Source organism: Lethenteron reissneri, chromosome 45, assembly GCF_015708825.2.
Source record: "Lethenteron reissneri isolate LAM-NWPU_2019-01 chromosome 45, ASM1570882v1, whole genome shotgun sequence".
NCBI lineage: Eukaryota > Metazoa > Chordata > Hyperoartia > Petromyzontiformes > Petromyzontidae > Lethenteron > Lethenteron reissneri.
The window spans coordinates 9,717,315-9,736,620 of NC_083823.1; the positions used below are offsets into that span (position 1 = coordinate 9,717,315).

At 58.8% G+C, this 19,306-nt stretch overlaps 1 protein-coding gene across 1 annotated transcript; it reads left to right on the forward strand.

Moving 5' to 3' along the window:
• The first annotated feature begins 6,897 nt into the window (after positions 1–6,897).
• LOC133353896 (tropomyosin-1, isoforms 33/34-like) lies at positions 6,898–14,002 on the forward strand. Its single transcript, XM_061570389.1, has 2 exons — positions 6,898–7,979; positions 13,675–14,002. Exons 1-2 carry the CDS (start codon positions 7,181–7,183, stop codon positions 13,830–13,832), a joined length of 957 nt encoding a protein of 318 aa, XP_061426373.1. The 5' UTR covers positions 6,898–7,180; the 3' UTR covers positions 13,833–14,002.
• Positions 14,003–19,306: the final 5,304 nt, after the last annotated feature.

The window sequence follows — 19,306 nt, forward strand, 5'->3', positions numbered from 1 at the left end:
GCGGTTATCGAGGTGTAGAGGTGTAATCGCGCATGGCTACGGATGTTGAGGTGTAATTATGCATGGCCACGGATGGCCAACAAACACAAGGGGCGGGGTTACGGCCGTACACAAGGGTGGCGCTCGCACTGACGTCCGCATGTGCATCCCCCACGGGCCCCCCCTCGGGGGCGAGTCCTATAAAAGGTGATGAGCTCGATGGCTCGGGGTCGGGGCTCAGCTTTAACCAGAGAAGAAGGAAGACCTGCTAGAATAGGCCCCAGAGCTCCCCTGGCTCGCTGTCCTTATAAGGGCCGACCAGGGCAAGCCGGTGGCGTGGCCCCGAGAGCCCAGACTAAGCTGGTCTGGAGACTCAGGGTGCCGGGATCCCAGCTTAACCAGGCTGGGATAGATAGCCTCCCCTAGCCCCGTAGTGGAGGGATTGGCATAGGTTAGCGGGGTTAGCTGTTGTGCATCCCTGTAGCCAAGTGACCCGTAATTACTGTGTTAATGTAATAAACAAGTGTGCCTCCGATCCTGTCGTCAAGCCTCCTACATACTTACTACATCTGGTGCCAGAAGTAAAAACGTTAAACGATGGACACACGAGGGACGACACGTACCAAGGAGTCGGAGATGGAAGACGCCGGGGCCGAATCACCACCAGAGATGGCCGGGGTTGGATCGGAGCAGCCGGGGCCGAGTACGCCCGCGCCGCTACGACAAGAGGGGAGGGATGCGTCGGCCGAAGGACTCCGGCTGGCTCACTCCCGCCTGGCGGAACTGCTCTATGCCGCGGCCGCCACATTGGAGGAGATCACGCGGCTGGGAGCTGGAGGGGCAGCGCGGGTCGACGACAGCAGCCGACGCGCGGCGACGTTTCCCGCCACCCCGACGCGGCTCGCGGTTAAATTTCCCGTCATCACTACAGTACGAGCAGAGGGCGGGGCCGCCCCGCGTCAGGTGACTGCTGAGCGCCAAGCACAAGCCGTGACATCAAAACCGGCCGGCGCGTCAACATCAGAGCGACCGGCGATGCCATGCTCGCAGCCCGCCCACACTGTATCATCTGCTGGGAGCGACGGAGAGCGATCTGCAGCCACGGATGTCGCGTTACAGCAGCGTCTGCCGCCTCTAAAATAATTAATCGGTGCGGACGGAGACTGGGGCGGCTTCAAGAGGCGGTTCATCGCTCATCAAGAGATGGCGAACTGGTCGGACGCCGAGGCTCTACGCGCGCTGCCGGCGATGCTGGACAACGACGCCCTGGCTACCCTCACCTCGGCGCCTAAAGAAAAGCGCGCCACTCTGCACCTGGCGCTGCAGCTGCTGTCAGCCGTCTATGGGCCGCCTTCGGACTGCAGGCAGCTGTTCCACGATCGGCACCGGGGCGCCAACGAATCGCCCCTGGCCTTCCGGACGGCTCTCCTGGCCCTAGCGAAGGCTGCTTTTCCACGGATGGACGAGGAAGGAGTGGATGCCATGGTGACTGAGAAGCTGCTGATACTCGCTGATGAGCTGGACGTCAACGTCCTGGCTCAAGACGACGCAGAAATGTCGTCCCTGTTGGTCGCGCGCCACATCCACGGGGGCCTGCGGTCCCTACGTCGAAAGGCGGCCAAGGGGGCGGCCGGCCATGCCATGGCGGCCACCGCCCCCCCATCGGAGGAGGTCTGCGGGGTGGAGCGGCGAGGGGAATGGAGATCGGCGGCACCACAGGCTCGGAATGGACCGAGCCGCCAGGAGCAGCCCAGGACATCTGGGGCGCTCACACGCTGCTACAACTGTGGCCTGCAAGGCCACGTCGCGTCAGGATGCCGGGCTCCCCGTCAGCGCGGGGCGACACCTCGTCAGGACGCCACGCCGTCTCCTCCCAAGCTCCAGCAGAGAAATACGGCGAGTCGTGGCACCTCACACGTTTGGCCCATGCACACATCCGACACACACTCGCGCGCTCAACTGAACAGGGCTCGAAAATCGCCGTCCGTCGCGCGCGATTGTTCTGTAATGCGGCGAGCGCTCCAACCGGGTCAGTGGTCGGAGCTCGCCCATCGTGTCGTTGCTGCGTCGGCGGGATCATCGGTTGTGGTCGGTCACATTGATGGGGTGGAGGTGCGGATTTTAATTGACACAGGGGCATCGGCGACCATTATATCTGATTTGATTTATAACATCCTTCCCGTTCAAAGTCGTCCCTTGCTCCCTGTTGACGTGCCATGCTATGCTGCTAACGGGGGCTCGCTGGGCATTATTGGGCAAATCCGCGCCACTATTTGCATTGGAGACATTAAATTATCCGGGCCTGTTTTGGTTTCCTCCTCACTCGCGGTTCCGTGCCTGTTGGGGACGGATTTCTTGGCCAAAATGCCCATCCGTATCCTGATTGACCAGGGGTGCATCGAGCTCCCATCGGGCCGACGTGTTACATTTTTGTCTTCCCCCACCACGGAGCGTCGGGCGTTTGCCACCGTGCAGGCGCTCGTGACAAAAACTGTGTGCGTACCTCCGGGGGCTCAGATGCTCGTCCCTCTTAGGTTGCGTCGGCCGTTTAATGAAGGGGTTGCGATCGGGGGGTCTTGTTGGGACCATCTCGAGCCGGGGTCAATGGACCCGATTTGCTAGCGGCTCAGACCATGGTGAGAGGGGATGGGGACCCCTTCATTGCAGTCCTTAATGTAGGATCGCGAACGGCCGTGGTTCCTCAAGGGACCGTGCTTGCACACGCAACGCCGGTACCCTATGAGGAACCACTCGTGGGTCAGGTAACCACCGATCCTCCATCGCGACCGCATTCGGACTGTGATGACGGATGGCTGGATGCGCTTTGCGCGGGTTCAGTGGACCTGTCCGACTCGCAGCGCGCGCAGCTGCGAGTTCTCCTGAGCGAATTTGCTGACGTTTTTAGTCAACACAAATTTGATATTGGTTGTACTAAATTGCTGCGACACCATATTGACACGGGTGACAGCGCGCCAATCCGCCAAAATCCCTTTCGGTTGAGTCCCGCCGAAAAGGATCATGTCAAATCGGCTGTTGATGACATGCTAGCCGCCGATATCATTTCCCCTTCCAACAGCCCGTGGGGTGCGCCGATCGTTTTGGTGAAAAAACACGACGGCTCACTGCGGTTTTGTGTCGACTTTCGGCGTTTGAACAAAATTTCTGTGGCAGATGCGTACCCGCTTCCTCGAATGGATGAGTCGCTCGATGCCTTGGCGGGGGCGCGATTCTTTTCCACCCTCGATTTGCTATCTGGATTCTGGCAGCTTCCTCTGGATGACGAATCAAAACCTAAGACTGCTTTTCGTACACCGCAAGGTCTCTTCCAATTTAACCGCTTGCCGATGGGTTTACATTCTGCGCCGGCAACTTTTCAGCGGTTAATGGAATTGGTCTTGGCAGGCTTGCAATGGGATTCGTGTTTAATTTACTTGGACGATGTCATCGTCTTTAGCAAATCCTTCGAGGAACACCTCCAGAGGTTGCGTGCTGTTTTTCTCAAAATGCGGGCTGCCAATTTAAAATTTAAACCGCAGAAGTGCCATTTACTCCGCGAATCGGTGCGGTATTTGGGTCACATTGTTGGGCGCTCGGGGATATCCACTGATCCCGCCAAAACGGAATGCGTCAGCTCCTGGCCGACTCCCACCTCGGTGGGAGAGGTCAGGAGTTTCATTGGGTTCGCGTCGTATTATCGACGGTTTGTGGCTGACTTCGCTACGATCGCGAAACCATTGCATGCCTTGACGTCCAAGGGAGTCAGGTTTCATTGGGGGCCGGAGGAGGAGGCTGCTTTTCGCGCCCTCCGGAATGCCCTGGTGGGGGCTCCGCCGTTGAATTACCCCGATTTTTCACAACCCTTCTTGCTCGATACAGATGCAAGTAACACGGGCATCGGGGGCGTGCTGTCCCAGCTCATTGGGGGCGTAGAGCATGTGGTGGCTTACGGTAGTCGGGTACTGTCTCCAGCCGAACAGCGGTACTGCGTTACCCGTCGGGAATTATTGGCAATTGTTTATTTCATTCAGCAGTACCGCCCGTATCTGTACGGTCGGCGGTTCACCGTCCGTACAGATCATGCGGCCCTACAGTACGCCCTGCGGGTTCAACAACCATCGGGCCAGTTGTCTCGATGGTTGGAGATTCTCCAAGACTATGACTTTGTCACCACATATCGTAAGGGCGTCCGCCACACGAACGCTGACGCCCTGTCGCGATTGCCACCCGCTTCGGAGTGCGCTTGCCTCTTGGGTTCGGGGCGTTGTAGGCCCCCGAACGTCACCACCGATTCGGTCCTCGTGGCCGCCGCCGATGCGCCTTCGGCTTCGGGTCCTATCGAGCAAGAAGGGAGGGATTCGTTGCTGGGTTTGTCGGTCGCGGAATGGGGACGCCTCCAAATGGAGGACACCTCCCTCCTCGCTCTGCGCCGCCGCGCCGGGGGGGTTGGTCAGGAGGTGGCGAACGTTGACTCGTGGGGGTTGTTCCAGGGTCTTTTAATGCACTGGGATGGAAAGACCCGCCGCCAGCGGCTCGTGGTGCCTGCAGCATTAAGGGGTTAGGTGGTATGGGCTGTTCATGAGCGGCTTCTGCACTTGGGGGTTCACAAGACCTTTGCCACGCTCCAGCTCGATTTCTTCTGGCCGGGCATGGCAAAGGACGTGGGGGATCTCCTGGGGTCGTGCACGCAATGCGCGCAGAGGAAGCCACCTGCTAGGGGGTCCAACCCTCCGCTGCAGTCCATAAAGGTTTCCCGGGTTAACGAGCTCGTTGCTCTAGACATACTCGGCCCATTTCCCGCTACACCCAGGGGAAATAGGTATTTATTAACGGGGGTCGAGTACTTCACGAGATGGCCTATGGCCTGGCCCCTGGCCAACCAGTCGGCAGCAGCCATCGCGGAGGCCTTTGTCCAGGGCTATGTCCTCGACAAGGGTGCGCCGGAACGGCTGCTTACGGACCAGGGTAGGAATTTTTCTGGTAAACTCCTCCGTGAGGTGTGCGACCTCTTGGGTACGGAGAAGATTCGGACCTCTCCGTATCACCCACAAACTGACGGGATGGTGGAACGGCTACATCGGACCATCACGTCTATGCTGTCCCAGCAGGTGTCAGTATCCCAGACAGATTGGGACCTTCGTATAGCCGGTGTGTTGCAGGCCTACAGAATGGCTCCCCATGCGGCCACCGGATTTCCCCCTTTCTTTTTAATGTATGGGCGCGAGGCTAACCCCCCTGTGTCAACCCAGCTGAAGCTCTCGGCGCCCCAGGCGAAGTCTAACTTGTCCGAACACGTTAAATTTAACATCAGCAAATTGTCTGAGGCGCGGGAAGCGGCCGTGCAAAATTCTGAACTCCGCCAGAGGGCGAACGAGAGGCTTCGGTTGGGGCGGGTGCATGTGGTCAAATGGAAACCAGGGGACAGGGCATGGTTGCACTGTCCCCAGGTGCCGCTGGCAACCTCGTCAAAATTGGTACGGCCGTGGCGGGGGCCAGTGGAGGTCGTACAGGTCTTGCGGCCGCAATGTGTTCGCGTCAAATGGGGGAGGCGTCGGTGGTATGTGCACCCCTCAAGGTTGAAACCGTTCATCGCGCCGCCCCGTGGTTCACACACACACACGCATGGCCAAACGTGTGAGGGTTCCGCCGACTCCCCGACGTCGCTGCGCTCGCCTAACCTGACATCAACTGTTCCGTCCCCAGGTGCAACAGGAGTGACGGGTCCACACCCGCCAACCCCTCCCGGAGGGGTCGGGGGTCACTCGGCAGCGACGCCTGACTCTCTTGCACCCGGACCGTCAACAATCGCCACTGAACGTGCCGGGACGGGCCCTTGTGATGGGCCCGCCACGAGGACGCGCGCTAAAACGCGCAGACTATTGTGAGGTCGGCCGTTGGGGGGCCTGGCGGACAGTGTGAGGGGTGGCGTCCGGAGTGTGTGTATATATGTTGGTTTTGGGGTGTTTTATTCGGGGGGGGGTGCGTCGGGTTATTTTTTTCTCTCTCTCTCTCTCTCTTCCTGTTGTTGTTCTTGTTAAGGTTCTCTTTGTTCTTGTTAATAATTACGCGAGGCACACACACACGGTTTTCGTGAGGGATGCACCTTTATTCTGATTTTTTTTTGCAGCCGGGGACGGCTGTGAGCTGTACAGGGGGGGGGGGGTGATGTAGAGGTGTAATCGCGCATGGCTACGGATGTTGAGGTGTAATTATGCATGGCCACGGATGGCCAACAAACACAAGGGGCGGGGTTACGGCCGTACACAAGGGTGGCGCTCGCACCGACGTCCGCATGTGCATCCCCCACGGGCCCCCCCTCGGGGGCGAGTCCTATAAAAGGTGATGAGCTCGAGGGCTCGGGGTCGGGGCTCAGCTTTAACCTAGAGAAGAAGGAAGACCTGCTAGAATAGGCCCCAGAGCTCCCCTGGCTCGCTGTCCTTATAAGGGCCGACCAGGGCAAGCCGGTGGCGTGGCCCCGAGAGCCCAGACTAAGCTGGTCTGGAGACTCAGGGTGCCGGGATCCCAGCTTAACCAGGCTGGGATAGATAGCCTCCCCTAGCCCCGTAGTGGAGGGATTGGCATAGGTTAGCGGGGTTAGCTGTTGTGCATCCCTGTAGCCAAGTGACCCGTAATTACTGTGTTAATGTAATAAACAAGTGTGCCTCCGATCCTGTCGTCAAGCCTCCTACATACTTACTACAGAGGGGTCCAAGCGACGGGGGGAGTTCTCAGAGGCCGAGCGATAGAGAAAGATCTTTAGAGCTTGGGCTTAAACAGTCTATGGGTCTCAATGTATGGTGGACTTCTTTCGCATGTCAGTAGCCAACCGTGCTAATCGGAGGTGCGGGTGTGAGTTTGTGCCAGTCTATGGGTTGTTTTGTGAGTCTGTAGATGTCTCTGTGTAGAGGAGTAGTGGAGAGTGGTGGCGTCGTGTGCGCTGTCCGGTGCGGTGACCTCACGGGACGTGGGGTCGCACGCGCTGGGCAGTGCACGTGACATCACCCCTCCGAGGGTATATAAGGGAGACCCCGTAACGTAAGCGGGGTCACTGGAGGAACGGGGATAGTGGAAGGGGTAAAGAGGGAACCAGGGATAGTGATAAGTGTTAATAAACCCTGGCGGAAGCCCCTAACTCAACCTCCGTCTCCGAGTACCTCCGTCTACGATACAACAACTGGTGTCAGAAGTTTACACCGTCGCCAACATGTATAAAGCGGGCGCACGGCGTAGGAACCCACCGGCACATGACTTGGAGGGTGCCGAAGGCGGAGAGGAGGCTCCAGCAGTGACCCCGGAGCCCGGGACCCCGGTGACGGTTCCCGTGGAGACGAGCGGGCCGGAGCGGGAGGAGTCGGCTGCGGGGAGTGCCAGCTCACCGCCGCCGCCAGAGACGGAGAGCGTCCCCGCAGCTCTGCTGCAGCAGCTCCTGCAGGCGGTGGGGCAGCTGACCGCCAGGTTGGCCGAGGTGGAGGCGCGGACGCAGCCAACCGCCCCGCACGCGGGACGGGAGCAACTGTCAACTGCCAACGTTGAAAGCGCCGCAGTTTTCCCAGCGACCGCTCCACCGGAAATGGCCGCCATGTTGGCTGCGACGCAATCCGCGGCGGCCATGTTGGCTCGGGAGCCATATGCGGCCGCTGCTACGGCTGCCATGGCGACCGCGACGCCGCGTCTCTCCACCGACGCGGCCGGGATTTCTCGGCACGCCGCTCCTGCGAGACCAGCCGCCGGCGACGACGCGGCTCTACATCAAGCTGCACCCGCCGGGGGGGCCCCAGCGACCGCTCCACCGGAAATGGCCGCCATGTTGGCTGCGACGCAATCCGCGGCGGCCATGTTGGCTCGGGAGCCATATGCGGCCGCTGCTACGGCTGCCATGGCGACCGCGACGCCGCGTCTCTCCACCGACGCGGCCGGGATTTCTCGGCACGCCGCTCCTGCGAGACCAGCCGCCGGCGACGACGCGGCTCTACATCAAGCGGCGCCCGCCGGGGGGGCCCAGGGTAAGTACGCGCGTGCCGTCCTCGCCGGGCCGCCGGGGTGGGCAGCGGCGGCTGCTGCTGCCCCGTACATCGCTGTGCCGCCGGAATGGGCCGCGGGTGCATGCCGCGGCTCAACCTGTCGCTGCGCTCACGGGGCCGGACACCGGCGATGCCGCGGCTCTGCACCTCGCCGTGCCTGCGTCCCTTCTCATGGATGACGCCGCAGCTGCGTGTTATTCTGCCGCGTCTTCGGCGTGGCCCATGGAGGCTGCAACGCCGTGGCGCCTCGCCGCGTCGCGAGAGGTTGCCGCGGCTGCGGCCGCTGTCCCGCACCTCGCTGCGCCGGCGGGGAGGGCCGTGGGGGCCACCGCGGCTCCGTGTTTTACCGCCGCGTCTTCGGCGTGGCCCGGGGAGGCCGCAACGCCGTGGTGCCTCGCCGCATCGCGAGAGGTTGCCGCGGCTGCGGCCGCTGTCCCGCACCTCGCTGCGCCGGTGGGGTGGGCCGCGGGGGCCGCTGCAGGCCCGAATTACACCGCCGCGTCTTCGGCGTGGCCCGTTGAGGCTGCAACGCCGTGGTCCCTCGCCGCGTCGCGGGACGACGCCGTGGCTTCGTACGCCGCCGCTGACCGGTGGGTCGCGAAAGCGCAGGCGCCTTCACACTTTGCTGCGTCTACGGCGTGGCCCATGGGGGCCGCAACTCAGCCACAATTCGCTGCGCCTACGGCGTGGCCCATGGGGGCCGCAACTCAGCCACAATTCGCTGCGCCTACGGCGTGGCCCAAGGGGGCCGCAACTCAGCCACAATTCGCTGCGCCTACGGCGTGGCCCATGGGGGCCGCAACTCAGCCACAATTCGCTGCGCCTACGGCGTGGCCCATGGGGGCCGCAACTCAGCCACAATTCGCTGCGCCTACGGCGTGGCCCATGGGGGCCGCAACTCAGCCACAATTCGCTGCGCCTACGGCGTGGCCCATGGGGGCCGCAGCACCACCGCACCTTTCCGCGTCTTCGGCGTGGCCCGCGGGAGCCGCAATGCTGCCACCGCCGCAACACGTCGCGTCCGCTGGGTGGCCCGCAGGTGCCGCTTGGCTTCCACACCTCGCGGCGCCGCGCGGCCAATGGCAGCGCAGGTTACCCGACGTTGCGCCGTTTGTCGCGCAAGGGGGCGACTGGTCGGCCTTCCAGGACCGGTTCGACGCGGCATACATGTCGGTCGGCTGGTCCATGGAGGAGGCCTTGCCGGCGCTTCCGACCTGCTTGGACGAAAGGGCTCTGCAGGCCTTCAAGTACATCCATCCGGCCAATCGGGCTACACTCCCGGCGGCCTATATCCAAATGGCCAACGTTTTTGAGCCGCCGTCCACCGCGCAGCTAAAGTTTTCATTGCGGCGGCGGGAGGAGGGGGAACTGCCGCTGGCCTTCCGCTGCTCGCTCCTGGCCCTGGCGCAGGCTGCATACCCTGACCTGTACGGCAGGGCACTTGATTCTATGGCCTTGGGGAAGCTGCTTGACCTGGCAAGGGAGCTAGGAATTGCTCTGTCGATCAACAATGATCGGCAGATCACATCCTTGGCGGTCGCAGAAAACATTCAGGCGCACCTCTCCCTCCGCCAACGGCCTCAGATGGCGGCGTGTGCGGGGATCCTGGCGCCGGACGGGGGGGACACCCTCGCGGCCCTGGCGATGCCCGATCGTCGAGGAAGGGGGACGGGTGGTCGCCGTCCGGAGCAGCGGGGGCGGCCGGGACCTTCCCGTCCACAGGAGGCGGACACGGTGGCCTGCTTCCGCTGTGGTCAGCGGGGCCACATTGAGCGGGGCTGCCGGAATGCCCCGGGGGCCTTTGGAAAAGGGACTCCACCTTCTCCCAGACCCTCCTTGGCATCGGGTTCGGGGCCCCAGGCGAGTCGCGACGCATTATCTGCGCGGCCGCTCCCTTCACCTCATGCATCTAGCGGGGCTAGGGCCCATCGTCATGGGGTTGTCCTCGAAGGGTCGGGTGCACCATCGTCATCACCCCCTCAATGGCCCAGACAGACCCGCCACTGGGATGCGCTTGCGCATAGGATGGTGGCGGCAGCTGCCGGCTCCTCAGCGGTGGCAGGATATGTGCAAGGGGTGCACGTTCGCCTCCTGGTGGATACGGGGGCGTCGGCCACCATTATTTCTGAGGCCATTTTTGGGCTGCTACCCCGCAGCGTGGGTCCATTAAGGCCGGTTCGCGGGGCTTGTGTCGCCGCGAACGGCGGCAGTTTGGGCATCCTGGGCCACGTTGTAGCGTCGGTTCGGGTTGACGAGATTGAGTTGGCCGGGCCGATTTTGGTCTCCAGGACCTTGGCAGTGCCATGCCTCTTGGGGACCGACTTTTTGTCTAGGATGCCCATCCGAATTCTCGTTGACCAGGGTTGTGTGGAAATGCCGTCAGGGAGGCGGCTGCAATTCCTACAATCACCTACCGTCCTGTCTCCCTTGGTCGCCGGTGTACGGGCCTTGAATAAAGTGCCGGTGACCGTACCACCGGCGTCACAAATCCTGATACCCCTTAGGTTGCGCAAACCGCTCGAAATGGGCTCCACGGAGACGGGTATCCTCCTGTCCCCGTCAAGCTACTTTTCAAGGACGAAGGGGTTGGTGGGCGCCTTGACAGCCGTGTCGGGGGGCCAGGACCTTTTTTTGCAGGTCCTCAATTCGGGACCCTTGCCGGTCATAGTCCCGGCCGGCGCCGTCCTGGCACACGCAACCCCGGCTCCTCCACCCGAGAGCGCTGCCCCGGATGGAGGGGTCGTGGCGGGCGTGATGCGCACGGGGGACCCCGACGCATCATGGATCGCCACGTTGTGCGACGAGAATGCCTCGTTGTCCTTCGGGGAACGTCGGCAACTCCGCGACCTCATCGAACGGTTCACCGATGTGTTCAGCCAAAGTAAGTTTGATCTGGGTCGCACTACTCTTTTGGACCACCACATAGACACGGGCGACGCGGCCCCCATTCGACTTAATTCCCACCGCTTTAGCCCAGCGGAAAAAGATCATGTCCGCTCGGCTGTCGAGGAAATGTTGGCGGCGGACATCATCTCCCCATCTACTAGCCCTTGGGGTGCCCCCATTGTGCTAGTCAAGAAACGGGACGGGAGTCTCCGGTTCTGCGTCGATTTTCGTAGATTGAACAAGATCTCGGTGGCTGATGCATATCCATTGCCTCGCATGGATGATTCCTTGGACGCCCTCTCGGGCGCGCGGTTCTTTTCGACTTTAGATTTGCTCTCCGGCTTCTGGCAATTGCCACTGGATGAGGCCTCTAGACCCAAAACAGCGTTCCGCACGCCCCAGGGGTTGTTCGAGTTCAATCGGCTTCCTATGGGTCTCCATTCGGCCCCGGCCACCTTCCAGCGTCTCATGGAGATGGTCTTGGTGGGGCTGCAGTGGGAGTCTTGTCTAATCTACTTGGATGACGTTATTGTCTTTGGCCGTACGTTTGGCGAGCACTTGCAACGCCTTGAGGCGGTGTTCGTCAAAGTGCGTGCTGCTGGCTTGAAATTCAAACCCCAGAAATGCCACTTGCTACAACCATCGGTGAGGTATTTGGGACACATTGTTAGCACGTCAGGTGTCGCCACGGACCCGGATAAAACGGCTTGTGTCTGGACGTGGCCGACTCCCACATCTGTCGCGGAGGTGCGTAGCTTCGTTGGATTCGCATCGTACTATCGCCGGTTTGTCCGCGATTTTGCGACAATTGCGAAGCCACTGCACGCCCTTTCCGCCAAAGGACAAAGGTTTCACTGGGGCGCGGAGGAGGAGGCGGCTTTTGCGGCGCTTCGCACGGCCTTGGCGGATGCGCCGCCCTTGGGGTACCCGGATTTTACGAAACCCTTCCTGCTCGATACCGATGCCAGCGACACGGGAATTGGGGCTGTCCTGGCCCAGGTGGTCGACGGGGTTGAGAGGGTGGTAGCCTATGGCAGTCGCGTTCTGTCCTCGACGGAACAGCGATATTGTGTGACCCGGAGGGAGCTTTTGGCCATAGTTTATTTTGTTCAGTTGTATAGACCATATTTGTACGGTAGGCTGTTTACGGTCCGAACCGACCACGCGGCCCTGCAATATTCGCTGAAGATTAGTCAGCCCTCGGGTCAGCTGTCTCGCTGGCTCGAAGTGCTCCAGGATTACCCTTTTGATGTAATCCATAGGAAGGGGACACAGCATGGAAATGCGGACGGTTTATCCCGAATGCCGGCAGGCGGCGGGTGTGCTTGCGCCCTGGGCTCTAGCCGTTGCAAGGCCCCAGGGGACGCCGCGGCCCAGTTGGTCGCGTCGGCCGAGGCGGACACCCCTCCAGGTGCGGCGTCGACCGCAGATTTCGGCCTTGGACTTCCCCGGGAGGTATGGTCCGGCTTGCAGATGGAGGATTCCTCTCTGCTGAAGCTACGGCGCCGTGTCGGACATAACGCCCGGAGCTTAGCTTCGTCGGCTGCCCCGGCGATCGCCGTGCATGACGGACTACTCATGCGTTGGGATGCCCAATTGGAACGCTATTGTGTGGTTGTGCCCACTAGCCTGCGTGGTAAATTAACCCGAGCCATTCACGAGAAGCTTATGCACCTTGGCTACCACAAGACCTTATTGACCCTTAAGCGGGACTATTACTGGCCGGGTGTTGAGGGTGACGTAGCACTGATTTTGAAGGGTTGCCACGACTGCGCGCGGAGGAAGGCCCCAGTTGTCCAGGACCGGGCCCCGCTGCAGTCCATCCGGGTTTCTCGCGTTAATGAGCTCGTGGCGCTCGACATTTTGGGGCCATTCCCTGCATCCCAACGGGGCCACAAATACCTCTTGGTGGGCGTTGAGTACCTCACACGTTGGCCCATGGCATGGCCTTTGGTCGATCAGTTGGCCTCTTCTATCACCGAGGCCTTCGTCCAGGGATACGTGTTTGACAAGGGCGCGCCGGAACAATTGTTGACTGACCAGGGGCGGAATTTCTCGTCTAGGTTGCTCAAGGAGGTGTGTGACCTCCTTGGCACCAAGAAAATCCGCACCTCGCCCTACCACCCCCAGTCAGATGGGATGGTAGAGCGCTTGAACCGCACCCTTACGTCCATGCTGTGCCACCAGGTGAACACGTCCCAGTCAGACTGGGACCTGTTCGTCCCGGGGGTCTTGGCGGCGTATCGGTTGGCCCCTCATGCCTCCACGGGATTTTCGCCTTTTTATTTAATGTACGGTAGGGAACCGGAGCCCCCGGTGCACGTCCAGATGGACGTTGGCTCCTCCAAGAAGGGGTCGTCGGTGCCGACCCCTTTGAAGGTCGCACTTGACCGGCTGCGCGAGGCGCGACAGGCCGCTGCCGAGAATTCCGCAAGCCGGCAGGCGGCTAATGAGCGGCTGCCAAAACACCAGGCAGCTGGCCTCCCGTGGGTAGCGGGTCAAAAAGCGTGGCTGCATTGTCCCCAGGTCCCCGTTGGCACATCGGCCAAATTGCATCGCCCTTGGCAGGGACCCGTGGAGGTTGTGGAGGTCCGCCGGCCGCAATGCGTCCGGATTCGATTCGGTCGCAGGCAGTGGATAGTGCACCCGTCCCGGCTCAAACGTTATGTTCCATCTACCCTGGGGGATCCACCCCCAATTCCGGAGCGGCCGGCTGATGATGTATCCGGCGTGCCTGACCGGCCGGGTCTCGTTGACGGAGGTGACGTCCGACCTGTGTGTGTGCCCCCAGGCCCCTCCCGAGTGAGGCCGACAGAGACCCCCCAGGCACCGGAGGCCACGGCGGTGGGCCTGTTGCCCGCTGACGGCCCACCTGCACGGGTGGCGGACACCGCACGAGGGAGCGGGCCAGCAGCGCATACCCGCTCGAGGGGGGTGCGGCTCCGGTGACGGCCCTGATGGCCGTTCAGCGGGCCTAGCCCCTGGCGCCCGTTCGGCGCTATCCGGCGGATGAGGCCTTCGGGCTCTATTTGTTTTGTTTTTTTGTTGTTACTGTTCTGCTTGAAGGGCCGTGCTGCCCTAAGGTTGATTGCAGCCGGGTCGGCTGTTTTTTTTTTACGGGGGGGGGGTGATGTAGAGGAGTAGTGGAGAGTGGTGGCGTCGTGTGCGCTGTCCGGTGCGGTGACCTCACGGGACGTGGGGTCGCACGCGCTGGGCAGTGCACGTGACATCACCCCTCCGAGGGTATATAAGGGAGACCCCGTAACGTAAGCGGGGTCACTGGAGGAACGGGGATAGTGGAAGGGGTAAAGAGGGAACCAGGGATAGTGATAAGTGTTAATAAACCCTGGCGGAAGCCCCTAACTCAACCTCCGTCTCCGAGTACCTCCGTCTACGATACAACATCTGTATGAGTCTATGGGTCCCTGACTGAGTGTTTGGGTCTCTATGCGAGTTCTATTTGAATCTATTCTGTTCTCATTCAGTGTCGACTCGAACCGACGATAAGGAGCTGATGTGGAAGGGGGGTTGGTGCTGTAGACTGGCAGGAGGCGGTGACAACCCTGCAGCATCAGCTGATGGGGTGACCATCAGCTCTATCTGATTGCTAAACTGGGCCGTGAGAAATTTGCCAAAAAATAACATTTGGCGCGTCCTTCCTTAAATGCTCACAACGCGGGACGATTTCATCGGTTTGGTTGCGTCGGGTGGTGGAGGGTTTTACGACAAAAAAACATTCCACCAGATTCGACAATAGTAGTGGCACAACCCAAGATGATTTTTTTCTGTTTTCAATTATCAATCGTAACATTGCCGCGTGAAGTTGGCCTCGGGGTGGAGAGAGTTGCCGCGAGGAGTCGATCCGAGCGCGTGGGCACAAGCAGGAGGATGCCGCCGCGCGAGGCCCACGGCGGCTTTCTGAATGCGGGCAAAGACTCCTGCAGCCGGTGCCCCATTCCAATGGGTGCCAGTGCACGGAGGTTCAACACGGAACTCGACACGCTCGTCAACTTGGCGTCGTGGTGGCGATATGTTAACTCCCTCGCCTGGTATGCAGGAGGTTGTGGGAACCTGACGCCTGCTGTATATTTGGAGTTTGCATGTCTCTACCTCTCCTCATGGCCACGTGGATTTTACTCCTAGTCGTTGGGTTTTTCCCTCCACATTTAGATAAACGTGGGTTTAGAGTATGTGGCTGCTATACATTTCCACGTGATAAGTCACTGCATTCAGTTATCGTTGATGACCAGGTCGCTCCTGAAAAGAAGAGCTGTACAGCTCAGCGGGCCTTACCTGGTAAAATAAAAAATAGCTATATCGTTTAAAAACAAATCACGCCGTGTTTGTGTGGCCTTAAAAGTAAAAATGTGTATTGATGCAATCGGGAGACACTGTAGTAGGAGGCACTCTGTTTATTTATGGCCTTCCCAGGCACAGGGAACACTATAACCGGGTCAGGACAGCAACAGGCTGCCTAACCCACAACGCTGGAGACGAGGGTAGAGACTTGACGAGACTTGACGTCCACTCCAACAACGGCTCCGAGTCCTCTCCGGGTCCCCCTTTTATCCCCCCAGCATAGCCTCGCTCTCCCTCGGCTACGCTGCCCCTCCTAGAAGGTTCCGGGGCTTTCTCCCGTACCCCCTCCGTCACCTTCTCCCCACATGCCTTCCTCCCGCCTACCTCCTCACCTGCTGACCCGACAGGGTTGCCATGGCAGCCGAGCCCCTTCTTGCCAGCAGCCAGCGCGACGCGCCCTAGTGACCCATTCCATGTTAATACAAATGTGTAGTGCTCCTAATGAAGACACTACGTGGTTGGAGGCAATCCGTTTATTAACACTTCCTTTAATCAGGACCTTTTCGGAGCTAATTCTATAGTTGGTGTAGACGTCCTTGTCTCTACGTAACCCCCTAGACACGAGGCTATTGCAGCGCCACGACCCGACGACGTGACCCGACCCATCGAACGTTACTCACTCAGTCTACCCTCGATCATCTCCGCGCTCCCCTTTTATCCTGTGGCGCGCTCTATCCCCCTAGTGGCTGATATACTGTCACTACAAATGTATAAAAGGCCATGTTTCAGGCAATGACCATTCATAGCAAAACAAAATCCACGAAGAATGTACGTGCCATTAAGTAGGGCCATTGCCTGAAACGTTGCCGATGTGTATATATATGCTCTTTTAAGACCACAACTTGTTATAGAGACGAATATATTTGCTTGGTTTTTTTCTCTGATCTGCGAGGTGCTTAATTTCCACTCGAAGTAAAATAAAATATATACTTTTCCTTTTAAAGGCCTCATACAGAGTGTTTACTTGTGTTGACGGACGTGTTGAGTTTGTTGTTTGTGCTTGTGCATCACTGCCAACGCAGTAGCAGCACCATTACCAGGTCTTAAAAAATGGGACCTTTTTTCCAGTATCAAAGCATGAAAAACAAGAATAGGTTTTACTCTTTCTGGCAATTTATATATAAAATAGGTTTTATTACCCATTTTGTAGCTGCTCACCCCGAGCTCTAAATGCTCTGATCGTGGCATTGTCTTTATACTGTTCGCCTTTTGGCGTTCTCTGGCCTGACACCGGTGGTGAGACTAGGCCCTAAAGAAGGCTGTCTCTGGTATAGGCAAATCCGTTTCATAGACAATGCCCATATATTATCAGAGCATGTTTGTTTGACCACAAGTACGTGTAGTTAATGCAGACTTGATGCCTTGCAAAATGTTTCTATTTGGTGTTTGAATATCTTAACACCTCCTGTTTTATTGCCTGAAAGGGTATTTTATATATATACCAGTTACTTTGTTATAAACAGAGTTGTTGAACGTCAAAGGCCCAAAACGTCAAGAGACCAGCAACAAAGAACACAATAAAAGTCGTAATAGATATATATACACTAAGGTGTAATGCGTGTCTTAAATAAAACTCGGTTGTTATCATTAAGAACTTGGCGGTGAAGAGAGACGATGAGGGGAGATCATTCAGAGTGGAGCGGTGTGAGGGATCAAAGCAGAGAGAGAAGTGAGGTAACCTGAGTGTGGTGAGTGAGTGTGTTGTTGTGACCTGCAGTGTGGTGAGGGAGGGTGGCGTTTGTGCACAGACTGCCCTATATGACATCATAACAACAGTCTGGACCACTGGACGGGTTCGGCAGGATTGGAAGGATGCCCTGGTGGTCCCCCTCTTTAAGAAGGGGGACCGCACAGACTGTAACAACTACAGGGGCATCTCACTCCTCAGTGTGCCGGGAAAGGTCCTGGCAAGGATTATTCAACATCGCCTTGCTAGGCACGCTGAGGAGAGGCTTGTGGAACCCCAATGCGGTTTCAGGAAAGGGCGGTCCTGCACAGATGCCATATTTTCTGTCCGTCTGCTACAGCAGAGGTGTAGGGAATTCCAACAAGACCTATATCTCTGCTTTATTGACCTGGTCGAGGCCTATGATACCATCAGTAGGCCTGGGCTCTGGGTTGTTCTTCGTGCTTTCGGAGTCCCTGCCCCTCTGCTCACGATCATTAAGGACCTTCATGATGGTGAGCGGGCCCGGGTAAAACTACGTAGCCGGGAGTCGGAGCCTTTCCCTGTACACATTGGGGTGCGACAGGGATGTCCTCTGGCTCCTACATTATTTAACATTTATTTCGACTGCGTAGTTCGTGAAGCCTTCAATAGCTGTACTGGAGGAATTTCCATCTGGTACAGATATAATGGGAGGCTGATCGACGCCCGGGTGCGATCAAGGGATGGCTCACTATTGGTCAACCACGTTATGTATGCCGATGATTTGGTAATAGCTGCTCATTCAGAAGAGGAGTTGGAGACGCTGCTGCTGAGACTGGAGCATGTCACTAAGAGGTGGGGCCTTACCATCAGCCCCACCAAAACTAAGCACCTGCCTGGGTATTTTGTACCATTGGACACTCCAACCCCACAACTCCCAATCGGTGATGGGGCAGTTGTGGAGAGAGTGGAGAGTTTCCCATACCTGGGCAGTGTGCTTTTGACCGGCTCCAGTTTATCAGCAGAGGTCTCACTCCGAATCAGTCGAGCGGCAATATCTTTTCATCGGGTGCATAATGATGTGTGGAAGCTACCTGGTTTGTCGCTCCGCACGAAGCTTCAGGTCTTCTCGGCCACGGTCATTCCCTCCCTTCTCTACACTTGCGAAACGTGGACCCCCCTAATGGAGCATCTTCGCCGGTTGGAAACATTTAGGCTGGCTTGCCTACGATCCATCTTGGGTTTAACCAGGCTGGATTGTGTGAGGAGCTCACAAATCCTTGAAAGATCTGGGCAAAGTCCCATCGGTGAGCTCCTCCGGCAGGCAAGGCTGCGTTGGCTGGGTCATGTAGGCTGCATGCCCAGCCACCGCATGCCTAAACAGCTTTTGTTCGGCCGGATCGAGGGGGCTAAACGGGCGCGGCACGGGCTAGAGAAGAGATGGAGTGATGTGGTACAAGAGGACGTGGAGCTGAGTGGACTTGCCGATGATTGGTACCAGCGGTGTCACGATCGGCCTCTGTGGAGGAGGCTTGTGAAGGACGCTACTGGGCAGTTGGAGGCAGTCGCCCTCCAACATCAACGGAGGGCGGAGGAGCGACGCTCACAACAACGAGCTGAGCGCCGGGTGGCTAAAGCACAGCAAGTTGGTACAGTAGGGGCCACAGGTGCTGCATCAGCCAGTCATCTCGGTCATCTCGGTCAGTCGACCCGTGGCACCTGCTGGGTCTGCCCCGTGACCTCCTGCCAGTGGGCGTTTGACACTTCACGTGGCCTCAAGGTGCACTTGGCCTGGCACAAGCGTCGTGGTGATGTCACCACCACTTAGTAGCGAATGGCGGTTGTTGTTGTGACCTGCAGTGTGGTGAAAAAACAACCCCTACCTCCTCTTAGGTGCCGGATGGCAACGCTGTGGTGGGCAGTGACATTGGGGGAGGGCCAACTTAGATTGGCCCTTCCCCTTATGGCGTTTGTAACCACCATATCGGCCAAATGGGGGCTTTAGACGGGTGCGAGGGGCTAGTAACCCCTTCACCTTCAATTTATTACCACCAATCCACGATTTAAAACATGTAACTAAGCTTGTGCCGTAGGCCCCCGGGGGACAGGTGTCTATGACGTCTCCTGGCCAAACCCCATTTGGCGGAGCCAAGAGACTGAATCCTTACCCTTGGGGCTCCTCCAAAAACAACAAAAAAACACTGTTGGTGGCCACGTAGAATGTTCAAACGCTCACTGCGGAGGAGAGGCTGCCACTCCTCTGTCGGGAGCTGGACCGGTAGTGCCTGGATCTCTGTGGTATACAGGAGGTCCGGTGGACCGGCTCTGGCTCCTGCCACCATGAGGGGTGGACAGTCCTCTATTCGGGGCAGGAAACTACCAAACAACAGGGAGTGGCTCTTCTTCTGAACAAAAG

What these genes read in the sequence shown, in the direction of transcription:
- LOC133353896 (XM_061570389.1), top strand. Translation starts at nt 7,181, where the DNA reads ATGTATAAAGCGGGCGCACGGCGTAGGAACCCACCGGCACATGACTTG. An exon ending in GCCCGCCGGGGGGGCCCAGG is followed by an intron (nt 7,980 to 13,674) that starts GTAAGTACGCGC and finishes GTGTGCCCCCAG; the next exon opens with GCCCCTCCCGAGTGAGGCCG.